We start from the raw sequence: 17,701 nt of genomic DNA, 5'->3' as shown, positions 1-17,701 counted from the left end.
GATTCAGAAAGGAGGAATGGTGGGTTCAGATAAGCACACACACACACACACACACAATAAAAACACACCGACACACACACACAAAAGTCACTAACTTTCTTGTTACTTGCCTGTGAAGGATTCCTGTGAAGGATGAAAAGGGACTCTGCATAGATAAATGTCAGGTCTTATGGAGAACAGAACGAGCTACAGGTAAAGGCACCCGGTTATCTGACAGACTGAACAGTCATTTCCACCGTCCATGGACTTTATTCAGCGAGAGAGGACAGACTATGAGGGGGACAGTATTACTTTGCGAGTACTGTACCTCGGTAAGCTTTTAATCCACGCCCAAGCAAGATAACTGCCAATAAATATTTACACACAGCCTCTATTGACTCGTTTGGCTGAAGGAGAAAGTCTCCGGGGTCTTAGTCAGTCATCTCATTTCACACGGACACACAGAGTTTACGAGCGGCCGGGGAGGGAGATAGGAAGGCGAGACGGCGCTGTAATTCCTGATGAGAAAATGTACCGGAGAAGGAAACAACTCTGTTTCTGTGTCCACTCTGAGAGACAAAAGAGGGCCAGGGCCAATTATTAGTTCCTGAAAAATACAGAGTAATAATCCGTTCTGTTGTTGTTGTTGTTGTTGTTGTATGAAACAAATGTCTGATCTATTTTGAGGAAGATTGCCGTTGTAAACTAAGATTGAAGATTCATTCTGTTTATTAGCCATGTATATGGTTCACACATACTAGGACTTTGACTAGGCTTACGGCGTACGCTGTTGCAGACGACATAAGACAGAGTGCAGGACAGGACAGGGAAAAGACAGGTAACAGTGCAAAACAGTACAAAAATCTGTGCAAATACAATCCAGTGTAGAAGCTAGTTAGATCAGGCGAGGATCTAGACTACTTGTTTGGAATATCTGGGGGGCAAATTAACTGGAGAAAAATCCATTATATTGGAGAAGAAGAATCTAAAATCTAGTATCTCTGATACACAGAATACCTTTACATGGAAATGCAATATTAGTCTCTTAAAACATGATTTAATAATTTACCTGCAGAGGTTTAAACCACTGAAGTGAGGTAACGGTAAGAATACAAAAATGTCATGGTATCACTTATTAAATTTGATTTTGAGCATTTGTTCCACTAAATATTCAGAGTATTATGGACCATTTTTTCTCCAGCGCAGGTGGGCCTACAGTAAGTCAGTGATATCCAGACGAGTCAGTGCGATGGAGGCGAGGGAAGTGGCTCTTACAGGGCCAGTGGCCCCCTTTACTTCACCTGCCTGGGCCCCCACACTCATTCATTACAGAGACGCAAACAGACGGGCCCCCACTTTAAGGGCCGTGTGTGGAGAGGAAACACGAGAGGGATGAAACCCAAAGAGGAGAGCGAAAAGACGAGACTGAGCAGAACACTTAGAAGACGGAACAGAACGCTTAAAAGACTGAGCAGAACGCTTAGAAGACGGAACAGAACGCTTAAAAGACTGAGCAGAACACATAGAAGACGGAACAGAACGCTTAAAAGACTGAGCAGAACACTTAGAAGATGGAACAGAACGCTTAAAAGACTGAGCAGAACGCTTAAAAGACTGAGCAGAACACTTAGAGGACTGAACAGAACGCTTAAAAGACTGAACAGAACGCTTAAAAGACTGAACAGAACGCTTAGAAGACTGAACAGAACGCTTAGAAGGTGGAAGAGCTGGCTGCTGGCTCGCGAGAGGGGGGCGGGCTCGTTTTTCATACTGTCAGCCTCTCTCTCTCTCTCTCTCTTTCTCTCTCTCTATGCACCCCACGACTCACTAAGGTGAATTTCCCCCTGACTGCGCGCCCAGAGCACCGTGTTTTCACTCCCAGAGCAGCGGGACGATGGTCCGAGTGCTCAGCCACGCAGAAAGACTCGCGCTCGCCGGTCTGTGAAATCACCACTGGCGGCAGACAAGCGTGGGTCAGCTCAGGTCATGCGGACGGAGTGTGGGTCAACAGATAGTTTCACTGGAAAAATGTGCCCCAGCCCAGGCTTCTCCACCTCAGGGGAAGCAGCTCTGGGTCGTAATAGGCTGGGAGAGAGACTGGCTTCACAACACCCACTGATGGAGAAATAAAATGAGCAGAGAAGAGAAGCCCAGGGGTCAAGGGAGTCGAGGGGAGGAGCCAGGGGAGGGGCCAGGGGAGGAGTCAGAGGAGGAGCCAGGGGAGGAGTCAGGAGAGGAGTCAGGGGAGAGGCCAGGGGAGAGGCCAGGGGAGGGGGCAGGGGAGGAGCCAGGGGAGGAGCCAGGGGAGAGGCCAGGGGAGGGGGCAGGGGAGGAGCCAGGGGAGAGGCCAGGGGAGAGGCCAGGGGAGGAGCCAGGGGAGTAGCCCATGAGTTACATGGAGTTGGAGTCATATTCTCAAAGGGTATCATAGTCATATACTACAATGGATAGTTTTCTATTAGCCTGGCTTTGCCTAGTCTCAACACCAGACCCATGAGAGTTATTTTGCTGATGGTAAGCTATGCTGACTACGTTACTGCATGCTGTAGATCTCTCTATTCGCCTTATTCACCTGGCAGCCATATTGGTCAGTCTGGGGTGCGGATGCAGAAGTGCCCGTTGACTTAAATGTTAAAAGTTCACTGTAAAAACACCACTTCAAGAACCAAAATAGTCAAAATAACAGGCTGAATACACTATCGGGGTTACAAATCCATCATTACCAGACTTTGATTGTTTTTCACTGCCGTTGTTTTCGCGTTGGTGAATGAGCCATAGTTAGCCGTCAGCTGCATTCACTTCGATGTATTTCCAAACGCGAAAACAACGGCAGTGAAAAACAATCAGAGTCTGGTAATGATGGATTTGTAACCCCGATAGTGTATTCAGCCTGTTATTTTGACTATTTTGGTTCTTGAAGTGGTGTTTTTACAGTGAACTTTTAACATTGAAGGCAAAGGGCACTTCCGCATCCGCACCCCTAATTACGTCAGACTGACCAATATGGCAGCTGAGGTGAATAAGGCGAATAGGTCTGGGACACTTCATGCAAAAATCTGGCAAATTCAAATCCTGGCAATTTATTGGTAGCGCCGGAGTTTATAGACTGGATTATGTAGTAGCCTACAGACACAGATTCTATTATGTAGAATGCAGAGCTCAGCGATTCAATGTAATATGAGAGTCTGGAGAGAGACTAGGCTTCACCAGACCCAATTCGCAATGTGAAGGGACTGAAAATCCTGCGTTTATTTTCAATTTCCAAGGAGCATTATCAACGGTTGCAGAGCAAAATGCCTCTGGGCGTGATTGGATTGTACAGTACAACCAATCAGATCAATGAAACGTGGGTTAGTCATCAAACAGAATGTGAGCTCAAGTGATCAGGATAGTAGTGAGCCAGGCTAGTTTTCTATAACCGTAAAACACTTTCACATCTTCAAGTCAATGTGACAGTATTATACAAGGGAGAATATGCTCCTTAAATATCTTGTGCATTATGTGCGAACTCAGGGTCAGGGAATCTCGATGGAGAAACACTTTTTTATGTCGGGCAGTCAGCGATATGGTGGAGCAGGTCGAATTTTTCCCCTCAAAAAACAGCCACCTCCCCCATCTCCGAGGAGGGCTCTGTGAAATGAAAACGCTGAGTTCTCAGTGTACGGAAATAAGAGCTGTGTAACCTTCACCAGGCTGTTCGGAAAGGCGCCGTCAATGGGCCTCGCGGGCGATGAATAAGCAAGGACGCACCACGGACCGTTTACAAACCGGGGATGACGCGAGTGAAAAAAGAAGAAGACTCCAAGGTCCCCCGACTTATCTCTGGCGGGTGTGTCTCAGTCGTGCGCCCTTGCCATAATGTGCTGCCCGTTTGAAGTTATGTGTTCATCCAGCGAGATGCCTCACACACACACACACACACGAGCGCGCGCGCGACTAGTGCCCCGCATATGGAAGGCACAGAGTGCAGTGTAGTGAACTGTGACGCTTTGCAGAGGACTCGATGCTGGTCAAGCCATGCAGAGTCAGCGGCTATAGAGAGAGATAGAGCTCTCTGTCAACCCCAGCACGACCCCCCCCCTCCTCTCCTCCTCTCCTCTCGTCCCTTATCTCCCCTCTCCGCAGCTCCGCTCATTAGCGTCAGCCAAAGAGAGCCCCCCCTGAGCCAATCAAAGCCCGGCTAATTACCCTCGTTCAAGCGGAGCCCTGGCAGCGTCTTCCAGGCTCCCCGCGGCGGCGGCTAACGCGCCCCCGTGCCCCCCACCCCCCACCCCACTCGCCCCCCGGGCCTCATTGCTATCCAGCCGCGCTATCATCGCCCCATAGAAGGAATACGCGCGCAGAACGGCTGAAGGAAACACGCCGGCTCTTGTGCCCTCGCCAGGCCTTTGGGAGATGTAGTCTTTAAGCAGCACAGGGAGATGTAGTCTTTAAGCAGCACAGGGAGATGTAGTCTTTAAGCAGCACCACTGTGGGCCGGCTCTGCAGATAAACATGTCGAGAGCGTGTCTCAAGATGTCCCTCTTCAGCAGAGGAGTACCTCTTAACGCAAGAACACCCCTAGTCCTCACTGACCATCTCAGAAGACCCATAATCCCTCTCTGGGGTTGCTGTTGGATCTCATCTTTACCGGGGCCGCGTCTCTAGCGCCTCCTTCTCGGTCTCTAGTCCGTACACTACCCCACAAACCCCTCACAAAAACGAATCGACGCTTTAATCGACTGAAACGGGTCGGCCAGCGCAGGGCTGGAACAAAGGCCTGGCGGTCAGGTGCTGCAGGTCTTCAAGACGAGACCATGACCGCTTCAATGTCTCCTACGGTGATGGACGGGCGTCTGGCAAAGAGCCGCGGCGTCTAGCTACGCAGGTGAGAGGAAGCAGAGAGGAACAGGTCCCCTACCTGTCATAGATGTCATCTGGATAGCTGTCATACTCCACCTCATAGTCGGGTCTGGAGAGAGAGAGAGAGAGAGAGATGGAGCGGTTGTCAGAGCGGAAGAATAGACCATCACTCCACCAAGATGGATGACGGGCTGGTCCACGGAGAAGGCAGATTAATACAGACAGCTATAGCGGCGCTGGGATTTAATCTCACGGCTGTAACCTTGGCTCCATTGTGATTCCTGTCACTCTACACACAAAGCTGTCCGATCACGCTACAAGCATCGCATCTCCCTGTCTACTTCGTCTTTGATGGGTGTGTGTGTGTGTGTGTGTGTGTTTCCATATAAGAGCGTAAACAGTAGCTGCTCATTAAAACCGACATGGTGGAATGGGCTTCAGAATCAAAGGTTGTGTTCGTGCAAGTAAAATAATAGATATAGTGTTTGAAACTGGAGGTTGACACTTCTTCTTCGTTTGGGTAGGTTGGTTGATTCGTCCTCTCCCTCCAGGCTCGGGGCCGAGGGGCTATCCTTTTACCACCCCGAGCCTGGGTGAGGGGGTCACCCGGGCTGTATATCCGGGCACACCTCCAGGAGCCACGGCACCGTTTCGTCATCCACAACTGTCAGGCCACGCATCCCGTTGGGTGTCTGATATATCAGACAGTCCTGGATGACGTGGTCTGTGGTTTGTTCCTCGCACGCCACACAGGATACCAAGCCCCATCTGTGCATCGATGAGCGGAAGCGTCCGACGCCGGTCCGGATATGATGACACCAGTCTGGGTAAGTCCATCCGTAGGGGAAGAACCGGCGACCGGGATGAAAATCACAGAATCTGGAGGTGTTTGCCTCCCACCCCGCACGCCAGGTGTAGTCCGCCCATCCTGCCTCGCTGATGTTAAAATCTCTGCATTGCTGCAGGAGATCCCGTGCGGCAGGAACAAAAGGATGTCTCGACTTGAGACGCCGGGGAGGCTCCGCTGTTGCAGCGAGCCTGTCGTGGAGCAGGTGGCCAGCGGGCTGGATGGGAAGGTTGTCCACAGGAGTGGGACGCAGGCATCCTGCCACGAAGCGCAAGGCTTCGTTGATAGGCAGGTCGATGAGGCGGGTGTGAGTGCTGTGGTATCACATCGGTGCTCAATATTCACTCGTCGAGTAGACTAGAGGTAGGGCTGCCGTACGCAGTGTTTTGGAGCTGGCGCCCCAGGAAGGCACATAGAGACTCTCGCACTGAGATCTAGTGAAAGTGATCATCTGTGACTGTCAAATGGGAGGCTGGGTGAGAAAGGATTTTTTCTTTATTTAAGTAAAATAACAGGGTTAATAGGATAGCTAACTTTTTATTGTACAGTATTGCAAAAAGTGAACTATTGATAACAGAGAAGACGATGTCAAGGTGTATAAATGTATACACCTCTCAAGTAGTGTTCAAACTGGCATATCGGGCAGTACTATATTACAGTGTAAATACTAGCCAACCACAAGTATGCCCAGTGAAATGAGCAACCACAGTCACAGGAATAGTATTCAGGAGATTTCTCACAAACCTCTAGTCTACTGTAGATTCATCCACTATCCCTCTCCTTCTCTCTCTCTCTCTCTCTCTCTCTCTCTCTCTCTCACACACACACGCACACACACCATCTATCAACTTCAGTCAATCCTACAGTAGCCTCTGGCTCATAGTGAAGTGCAAGGTGGGCACACACAGATACTTACACACACAGATACTTACACACACACAGATACTTACACACACAGATACTTACACACACACACAGATACTTACACACACAGACACTTACACACACAGATACTTACAGTACACACACACACTTACACACACACAGATACCTACACACACAGATACTTACAGTACACACACAGACACTTACACACACAGATACTTACACACACAGACACTTACACACACAGATACTTACACACACAGATACTTACACACACACAGATGCTTACACACACAGATACTCACACACACAGATACTTACACACACACAGATACTTACACATACAGATACTTACACACACACAGATACTTACACACACAGATACTTACACACACAGATACTTACACACACAGATACTTACACACACAGAGATACTTACACACACAGATACTTAGACACACACAGATACTTGCACACACACATACACATCCAGCACCCTGCTGTAGAAGGCCGAACAGCCTGGCTGCTAATGCTAACACTAGCCCAGAGCCACCCATCACAACACACACACACACACACACTTAGACTGGTGTAATTCTTGCAGAGAAAAGAAGAAAGAAGAGGTCTACCGAGTTAAAGCCACAATCAGCAATATGACTCTATTTTGTCATTAGTACTATCTACAGTAGGTTAGTGGTGGGAGAAAGGGAGAGAGAGAGAGAGAGAGAGAGAGATTGACAGAAAGAGAAACATAGCCAAGTTGGTGTGGAGGAACTCTAATGGTACAGTAAGACTACTCCCCAGGCGAGGAATCAATAACCATCTCACCCTCCAACAAGCCGTTCACACTGAGGAGTCTGGGTAAATCACAGAGGAAGCCCTAGCAGAGGAAGCCCATGGATATATATGGCGCGTGGCGTGCTGCTGCTGTTGCTCCATATCAAACGCGCATGCGGCCCAGCGTCATTCGTCTTCATCAGCCTTAACGAGTATTAATCAGCCTTTAACTATATCATTGATTCTGGGCTCCCTCTCTGGTCAGTATTGAGAGCTGTACAACGCTGTGAACCATCCCTATTGAGCTGTGTAGGCTATGAGCAAGCATTTAAACCAATTCTATCGATCTGAGCTGGAAATCTCCAGAGCATAACAAGAGAAAATCTCTTGGGGGGTGAAATACTGATGCTAGGTACAGGGCATCTGGAAAATACTCATGCCCCTTCACTTTTTTCACATTTTGTTATGTTACAGCCTTATGCCAAAATTGATTTTTTTTATTCTCTCATCAATCTACACACAAAACCCCATAATGACAAAGTGAAAAAAAGTTTTTTTGCAAATGTATTAAAAATAAAAAATTCTGAAATATCACATCTACTACATAGGTGTTCACATTCTTTACCCATTACTTTGTTGAGGCACCTTTGGCAGTGATTACAGCCTCATGTCTTCTTGGTTATGACGCTACAAGCTTGGAGCACCAGTATTCGGGGTATTTCTCCCATTCTTCTCTGCAGATTATCTCGAGCTCTGTGCTTAAGGTCCTGTTGGAACCTCGCCCCCGTCTGAGGTCCAGGGCGCTCAGGAGCTGGTTTTCATCAAGGATCTGGTTTTCATCAAGGATCTCTCTGTACTTTGCACCGTTCATCTTTCCCTCAATCCTGACTGGTCTTCCAGTTCCTGCTGCTGAAAAACATCCCCACAGCATCATGATACTGCCACTACCATGCTTCACCGTAGGGATGGTATTGGCCAGGTGATGAGAGGTGCCTGGTTTCCTCCAAACGTGACGGGCATTCAGGCCAAAGAGTTCAATCTTGCTTTCATCAGACCAGAGAATCTTGTTTCTCATGGTCTGAGAGTCCTTTAGGTGCCTTTTGGCAAACTCCAAGTGGGCTTTCATGCTTTTTACTGAGGAGAGGCTTCCATCTGGCAACTCTACCATAAAGGCCTGATTGGTGGAGTGGTACAGAGATGGTTGTCCTTCTGGAAGGTTCTCCCTGCTCCACAGCGGAACACTGGAGCTCTGTCAGAGTGACCATGGGGTTATTTGTCACCTCCTTGGCCGGACGGTCGGCTCTAAGACGGGTCCTGGTGGTTCCAAACTTATTCCATTTAAGAATGATGGAGGCCACTATGTCTCAGAGGTCTACTGAAAATTTCCTAGACTTCATGGCTTCACATGCATGTCAACTACTTTACATACAGTACAGTAGATAGGCGTGCGCCTTTCCAAATCATGTCCAATCAATTGCTTTTATCACAGCTGGACTCCAATCACTAATCACTAATCTGCCGAAGGTGGCTCAACAACGTTCTGAGTAAAGAGTCTGAATACCTATTGTATGTACATGTGATATTTCATTTTTATTTTTGATACATTTGCAAAAAATAACAAATAAAAAATAAAAATATTTCACTTTGTCATTATGGGGTATTGTGTGTAGATTTCTGAGAGAAATCATTCATTTTGGAATAAGGCTGTAACATACTGTAACAAAATGTGGAAAAAATGAAGGGGTGTGAGTACTTTCCAGAGGCACTGTATCTCAATGCTTGTAATTAGATATGATGTACCTCTGATGGTGAAGCTTAATATCACCAATATTCTCTCTGTTCCTCAAGGCTAAGTAATTGGCCATTTTGTCACTCAGCCCAGTAATGTAATTGGACGGGGTGACACTCCTGCAGTCTAATAGGTTCATTAGATAAGTCATTTCTTTCCTATGGAGATAAAACCCAGCATGGGCACTTCAGTGATCGAGCGGAGAGAGGCATTTATGGGGAACTGCATTATTTTTACCCCTGGAATGGATTCAGAGAGGAAATTTAAAAATCCATGTTTTTCTGTCCATTTCCTTCTCTTTCCGTTTCTAGCAGCTGAACAGGAGGTCAGTGTGTGTGTTGCGTGTAGATTAACATTCACCTACCAATAAGCGCTTCATCTCCGCAGAGAGCAGGCGGAGCTGTGAATGGCGCGGGCTGGCGAGGCCGGAGAGGTGAGCCGAGGTAGCGAACGCACCGCTGAGCTGATGTGGAGGAAATCAGGTCGAGCCTGGCTCAAGGCTGATGGCTTAGTATTAGTCCACCTGTGCTTTTGATAGATCTGGCCAAATTTCACTGCCTGCCCAATGCACTTCCCTTTAGGCGGTGAAGTAAGTAGACCAAGACAGTGGCTTATCTGGACATCTACACATATTTGATGCTTAATACAAGTGGGAGAGTTCATTAAACATATTTGCGCTCACTAGTTGACTATACTATTGTGTCTAGCTAGCAGCTAGTGATTACATTTTAAGAATGTAATCACCTAAAGGTAGAGGAAGTGCCTAGAGCAGGCAATGAAATTTGCCCAGAACTATCAAAAGAACAGAGGATGCAATGTAAGAGTTGAAAATGTTTAAAGTAATAGAGAATATCTATTTTCTATAGCATGTGTATTTTATTTTCATGTTTATTTTACTAAACAGATTAGCCTTGATTTGATTTTGAACAATGTAATAGTTGATTGACAGTGACGTTTGATTGTTCAGGTCTGTTCTACTCTAATCTGCTATTGTTTAGTCAGGCCTGAGAGGAGAGGCGGGTGCGAGGGTAAACAGAGGAGAGTGGGGAGATTTGCTGTGCCCTTTAGACATCTCTTAAGTTATGAGAGCAAACCCAGCAGTATTCCCTGTTGGTTATTTCTGCAGGACAATTCATACCCACGCCAATTACACTGGTGACAGCGGTACAACTATAACAGTAATACTGCAGCCCATCAGCTTTTAGCCTGGCTGGCCTGGCCTGGTTTAGGCTCTGCTTAGTTATATTAATATACTGTAGGCCGGGGGCAGCCACGGATTTTAATAATTACAGGAATGTGTTCATTTTATTATCTACAGTAGATTTTGTTTCTATAGGTCGTGCCTGTAACATATTGGCTTGCTGTATGTATAGGTCCAACTTTTATTTTTATTCTTGACTCATATGTCCAAGATTGATAACCAGAAAGAGATCTGCCATCAATGAGGCAATCTGTAAACTCTAGAGCTCTTTCTCTTTCTCACACATCAGTGTGTGTGTGTGTGTGTGTGTGTGTGTGTGTGTGTGTGTGTGTGTGTGTGAAATCTGTGCTGCCAGCCTGTTCCGAGTGAGAGGGAGCAGACCAACGAACCCCCAGAGCAAGAAAGAGAGAGAAAAAAAGAGAGAGAGAGAAAGAGAGAGAGAAATGGAGAGAGAAAAGGAGAGGGCAGAGGGGAGGGAGTGTTAAAGAAACAGACGTCTTTCAGGGGTGACAGGCTCCACCCATCAGCCCAACACTCCAGCAGGGTTGGGGCGGAGCTAAACCAAGCTACGGCCGAGCAATCACAGTTAAAACGAGACAAACACAAACTTTTGAAACCAGACGTGTTGAGGATTACTGGAATGATTTGCATGTATATAATCCTTCTCCCAGCTGATTGGATGAGAGCCTACTACATGGGCGGTAGGATATGGAGGTGAAACGGCTTTGTGTACGAGCCCAACCGAAGACTAGCGCTTAAAGCGGCTAGTTTACACACATACACACACACCCGGGGCACGCATTAGCACACACACGTGCACGGCAGTCAAAAGTGAGAAGGGGTGCTCTTTGTCTGTCCTCCCAGCTGGGGGTCTGCCCCCAGAGGGCGAGCAGATTTATTCTGATTTAATGTTCACCCTCGCCCGCCTGCTGCAATGTCATAAATCAGGCGCAGCGCGGCGTGGCCGGGGTTAATGACGCACAGCTGATTTCCTGCCACTTCAGCTCCCCTAAAATGGAAGGGCGGGCCGCGCCCCGACTGAGTTAAGGCCCGCGGCGATGGCCAGAGACTGCAGAGTGATGGAGGGACGTGACACCCTGACCGTCTGGGACAAAGAGGAAGAACCTGGCAACCGCAGAGGAATCCTGACCGTCTGGGACAAAGAGAAAGAACCTGGCAACCGGGCTAGTGCCTGGTGCTGTGAGAGTGTATATTGTTTAGAGATTAGCATAAGAGATGGGTGAAGTAGTATTAATACTATTAATAGTATTAATACTACTCATAATTAATACTACTAATAGTATTAGTAGTGTGAGGCAGGGAATGGTCAATGACAGCATTTTCTTTGATTCTACATACTAAAGTATACTACTGTACAAATTACTACAGTGGCACAATAATGTGCTACAGTGCAATATAAGTATGTGAGCTGGTCTAAAGTGTTTCTGTTAGGTTGTCTGCCCAAATGCGAACACAAGAAATAAGTGGGATCCGTTTCCTGACATGCTCCTGGCTGGTTATTGTTTTATGGTAAATGCATAACAAAGCCGTCGTGTCCCAACTTTCTGCTCTCTTCTCATCGTTCCTCTGTTGTTTTGTCCCTGCTATTTAAGTGGAGCTGACTGGCTGGGTTGTCTCTGTGCAGAGAGTGGGAGGTTAAATGGTTTTTTACTGCGTTCCTATTGAGCTGTTATTTTTCTGTTCAAAGGAAATGCTGATTCATCTCATTCTGTTAAACACTCATCTCACCAGGACCAATGGAGGGACACAGGCATAATTACAGTGTGTTCTCATCAACAGAGCACACAGCTCTCTCTCCTCATCTGTCTGTCTGTCTCTCTCCTCATCTCTCTCTCTCCTCATCTCTCTCTCTCTCCTCATCTCTCTCTCTCTTCTCATCTCTCTCTCCCTCGTCTATCTGTCTGTCTCTCTCTCTCCTCATCTGTCTGTCTCTCTCTCTCCTCATCTGTCTGTCTATCTGTCTATCTTCATCTCCCTGTCTCTCTCTCTCCCTCTCTCCTCATCTGTCTGTCTGTCTCTCTCATCCTGTCTGTCTCTCTCTCCTCATCTGTCTGTCTCCCCTCATCTGTCTGTCTGTCTCTCTCTCTCCTCATCTGTCTCTCTCTCTCCTCATCTGTCTGTCTCCTCTCATTCATCTCATATGTCTCTTTCTCTCTCGTCTCTCTCTCCTCATGTCTCTCTCTCTCCTCATGTCTCTCTCTGTCCTTGTAAAGTAAGATCTATCCACTTTCGGGATACTCCACTTTCGGTATAGTCCTTGTAAAGTAAGATCTATCCACTTTCGGGATACTCCACTTTCGGTATAGTCCTTGTAAAGTAAGATCTATCCACTTTCTGTGATGCAATCTGTGCTCCATCGCCCAATCAAACATGGTCAGCAGAGGAGACCGAGCCTTCGCGGTGGAACACTCTGCCAATGGACATTAGATCTGCCCCTGATCTTGGAACATTCAAAAGAGACCTTAAGTCTCACTTCTGTCGGCTACTAGACTACCGAGATGTCCTCTATGTTGATTGTGTTTTTGTGGTCCCTATTGTTCCTATCCCCTCAGCTGTTTGTTGTTGTACAGTTTTAATGTTGGTATCTTGTCTGTCTAATGTTGCTCAATGTTTCAATGTTTTCCCCTCCTTGGAGCCCACGCTTTGGGCAAACTAAACAGTTGTAATTAATATGCGTGTAAAAAATAAATTGACTATGACTATGACTTTCCTTGTCTCTATCTCTGCTCATCTGTCCTCTCTCTCTCTCTCTCTCTCTGTCTCCTCATCTGTCTCTTCTTGCTTGTCTCCCTTCCTGTCTCTCCTCACCTGTCTCTCATCCTTTTCCGGTCTCATTCTCTCCCTTGGTGTGCCTCTCTGGTTTGCATTCCTCTCTCTACCCCTCCATCTCTGAAGTCAATAAACAGATTATACAATACAGACTTCCTCTCTCACACGCACAAATTACAAACTCCTAACACAAAAAACCCTAACCCGATCAAAGCATTTTCACCGTTTCAGGCTTTATGTAAAACAGCCCCAAGCCTCCAGCCTACTGTATATACAGTGCTATAATCTCCCACTGCACTTCCTGAGACCTCCAGCTAGCGAGCAGACAGAGGAGAAACGATCCCGCGGAAAGCATCCCAGCCGACACACCCGAGGCCGCCATCAATCACGGACGCGCTGTCGTCTTCCACAGGTGGACGCTCCGATCTCCCCTCACTTACATCTCGATTGCCGCCATTTACCACAACGCCGGGGGGCTCGCGGGCTTCCCAGAGGCAGACCGAAAAGGAGACAAGGCCCCCGAAAGTGGATAGATCTTACTTTGCCCTGTGTGCTTTGTGTACAGGTGTCAAAATGAGCTGTCTTTCTCTAGCTGAGTAAGGCAGAAAAACGAAAGTGTGGGCTTGTCTTCCAAACCTAAAACTCAATGTCTACCTCAGTCTCGTGCAATTCATTTGGACACACAGGCTTTTTCATCAACGGTTATTGGCTCCCATCAAGGGGTTTTATTTGACGTCTACAGAACACTGTTCTCTCCCAATGTGTCCCCTGGCTGTCCCCTGGACCAGATATGGAGTGTGTAAAAATACGAGGTGCGTTTATAGGGCTCGCCGTGATCAAAAACGAGCGCGGTGAAGCTCTTCTGTAAAGAAGCCAGTAAAGCAGCCAGTAAAGCTCTCTGAGCCCGGTGCTATCAGGCCATCTGCGCTAGGCTGCTCTTTACAAGTCCCGCTCTATTTGATTTTATAGGTGTGGGGTGGGGGGAGGTGGGGGGGGGGCTGTGGCTATAACTCAGATCAAGTGGATGGTGCACTTTCTTAAAGTGGGGCGGCCCGTGGCTCTGGAGAGCCGTTAAGAGCCAGGAGCAAGCGAAAAACAAAATGGTGGTGCAGTAGAGCGTTTTTTTTTTTAAGTGGTGGTCGGGGGTGACATTTAGACATTGTTTGATTTAAAGACTCGTCTTTGATGATGTATTACAAAACTGTGGTGCGTCAATTTGCCAGCCCAATTTGACCACATTTAGAATCAACGCGCAAGAAAATACAGTGCAATTTCCATATCACATTTCTACTAATTTAGGGTGAAATGTATGTAATGGAAGCTGTAGCCCAGTGAATATGCCTTTTGTGTAAAATGGTTCTGATCATTTTCACATGGTGTGTTCCTAATCACCCGTGAGTGTGGGTTTTATTCAACATGAAGCCGATCAAAGCTCTCTCTAGGTCGTCCTGGGACGAGCCCTATCCGGTAATCTCGGTCCTCCGGGCGTCTGACTGGCTCGTCGGTGCTTTCCGCCCTGCGTCTTTCTTCCTCAGATACGGTACGTCGGTGTGGGACGCCCTCGTCCTCCATGTGTGTGTGTGGGACGCCCTCGTCGTCCATGTGTGTGTGTGGGACGCCCTCGTCGTCCATGTGAGTGTGTGGGACGCCCTCGTCGTCCATGTGTGTGGGTGGGACGCCCTCGTCGTCCATGTGTGTGTGTGGGACGCCCTCGTCGTCCATGTCTGTGTGTGGGACGCCCTCGTCGTCCATGTGTGTGTGTGGGACGCCCTCGTCGTCCATGTGTGTGTGTGGGACGCCCTCGTCGTCCATGTAAGTGTGTGGGACACCCTCATCGTCCATGTGAGTGTGTGGGACGCCCTCGTCGTCCATGTGTGTGTGTGGGACGCCCTCGTCGTCCATGTGTGTGTGTGGGACGCCCTCGTCGTCCATGTGTGTGTGTGGGACGCCCTTGTCGTCCATGTGTGTGTGTGGGACGCCCTCGTCGTACATGTGAGTGTGTGGGACGCCCTCGTCGTCCATGTGAGTGTGTGGGATGCCCTCGTCGTCCATGTGTGTGTGTGTGGGACGCCCTCGTCGTCCATGTGAGTGTGTTCACTCCCAAAGCACCAGTTTTCTGTCTGGCAGCTACAATACAGCTAGAGACTGAACACTCAAACGGAATCAGATGCAATTCATCTCTCCGCACTTTTGTTTTGTGTATTAAAAGGAGATGAATGGCACCTGTTTTATGTTGCGAATGTGATTATTCACCTGGATAAGAGATCTGAGACAAGTTTGAGGTTTGCTCGTGCAGGCGTCCGGATAGACACAAGTAACCATGTTAAAGGGATAGTGTTCTATTTTGGACATTTAGCCCTATTTGTGATCTATCTACCATGAACCTGAAACGCAGAGACCATAATTCCAGTATTGAGCTACGAAGCTGCAGTTTTTCTGCAGGCTCTCACTGGGCTACAATGGAAGTCAATGGGGCATATGGAAATGCATTGGAAAAACTATGATAAATGTGCTTTTCCGAGACAGGAAGCACAGGGTGTAATCTTCCCAGTCTCAGTATGCTCTCCTGTGAAATGTATTGCAATTTGAATATGTTTATGTGCTTGGCATGACTTGCACATAGTAGTCCTCCATGGGAGCAGTGAAAACAAGCGGCAGGGGATCACTTATGTCCAAGCCATGCCGAGCATGTAAAAATATTAGGATTGCGATACATTTCACAGGAGAGCATACTGAGACTGGGAAGATTACACCCTGTGCTTCCCATCTCGAAAAAGCACATTCATCATCGTTTTTCCAATGCATTTACATATTCCCCATTGACTTCCATTGTAGTCCAGTGAGAGCCTGCAGAAAAACTGCAGCTTCGTAGCTCAATACTGGAACAATCCGTGACATGTTGGTCTCTATGTTTCAGGTTCATGGTAGACAGACCACAAATAGGGCTAAACGACCAAAATAGCATACTACCCCTTCAAGGTCACGTGGTTCATAGTCGCACTAATACTTCAGTATTGCTACTTTGAGTTCAGTGAGATTAGAAGAGACTATATGCAAACTGAACACAACTGCATGACAACAGTACAGGCGTTGTCTACAGCACAGGAAAACCATGATTTCTCTCTGGTCTCCATGATAGAGAAACAGATGTGAGATCATGTGATCAGGATGGCAAAGCCAGGCTAGTGGTTATGCGCCATTTAAGTGCAGAAAAGTGTGACGCGTAGCTCAGAAGGTAGAGCGGCCGGCTGGGGATCATAAGGTCCACGGTTCGATCCCAGCTCCCGGCTGTGTGCCGAAGTGTGGAGGTGCACGACACCGAACCCCAGAATCGCTCACATCACGGTGGTGCAGTACCGAGTACTGTCGCCTCACAGCAAGAAGGTCCTGGCCTTTTCTCCCTAACGAAGACAGGCAGGAGCACTTGGTTGGTCCCCAGGGCTTGTTTGTTTGTTTTTTGTTTTGTTTACAGTCCCTCAAGGCGAGATTGTGACTCACTAACACCCTGGACCAGAGCTAGCTAGCACCTAGCTAACGCCTGCATGATAACCTACTGAACCTTCCAAATAAAAAAAGAATCGCCCACTCATTCAAATCTTTGCAACCTTTTTCTAGCTTTGATCTCTTTATCTTAGATACTGTAGTTTGTCTCTATGATTACAACACTGTTTAGTGAGAGTAGTGTGCAGTAGGAGAGAAACCAGAAACAGCGATACCCAAAAAGATCACCGCCCCTTCGTGTGGTCTATTTGCTTGATACCGCCCAGGGGTGTTTATATAATTTGCATATTAGCTATATATTTAGCTAACCTAACATTTAATATTTAGATTTAACATTTAACTATAAAATAATTGCTAAATATATAACATCAACCTAAAAGGTTATTTTACACAAATGTCACCCTAAATGTATACAGAAGTTTTGTTTGTTTTCCCCCCGTATTTTTTCAATTTTTATCGAAATTTGGCAGCCAATTCACCTGACCTAGTGTCTAATTCACCTGACCTTGTGTCCAATTCACCTGACCTAGTGTCTAATTCACCTGACCTAGTGTCTAATTCACCTGACCTAGTGTCCAATTCACCTGACCTAGTGTCTAATTCACCTGACCTAGTGTCCAATTCACCTGACCTAGTGTCTAATTCACCTGACCTAGTGTCCAATTCACCTGACCTAGTGTCTAATTCACCTGACCTAGTGTCCAATTCACCTGACCTAGTGTCTAATTCACCTGACCTAGTGTCCAATTCACCTGACCTAGTGTCCAATTCACCTGACCTAGTGTCCAATTCACCTGACCTAGTGTCTAATTCACCTGACCTAGTGTCTAATTCACCTGACCTAGTGTCTAATTCACCTGACCTAGTGTCTAATTCACCTGACCTAGTGTCTAATTCACCTGACCTAGTGTCCAGCCGATCCCCAGCCTAACTAATAGAACCTTTTGCACAACCCCGCTGGCCAGTGACCCTGACCCCAGTGACCCTGACCCCCTCAGTGCCTGTGCACTGTACTTTTTAACAGTAAATTGGGCTGTTATTTTGAACAAGCAATAGTTTGCATTTGGTGCCCCAAACAACAACAAGCAAA

At 47.3% G+C, this 17,701-nt stretch overlaps 1 protein-coding gene across 1 annotated transcript in view; it reads right to left on the bottom strand.

Annotated features, from left to right (window-relative positions):
• LOC311319312 (RNA-binding Raly-like protein) overlaps positions 1–17,701 on the bottom strand; it is a 37,990-nt gene that overhangs the window by 7,771 nt on the left and 12,518 nt on the right. The window contains exon 3 of the mRNA XM_084450831.1: positions 4,880–4,930. Within this exon, the coding sequence (XP_084306957.1) occupies positions 4,880–4,930 (51 nt within the window). The remainder of the gene's footprint in view (positions 1–4,879; positions 4,931–17,701) is intronic.

This window comes from Borostomias antarcticus (genome assembly GCF_949987555.1).
Source record: "Borostomias antarcticus genome assembly, chromosome: 16".
NCBI classification, from domain to species: domain Eukaryota; kingdom Metazoa; phylum Chordata; class Actinopteri; order Stomiiformes; family Stomiidae; genus Borostomias; species Borostomias antarcticus.
This window is presented reverse-complemented; position numbering and strand designations above follow the sequence as displayed.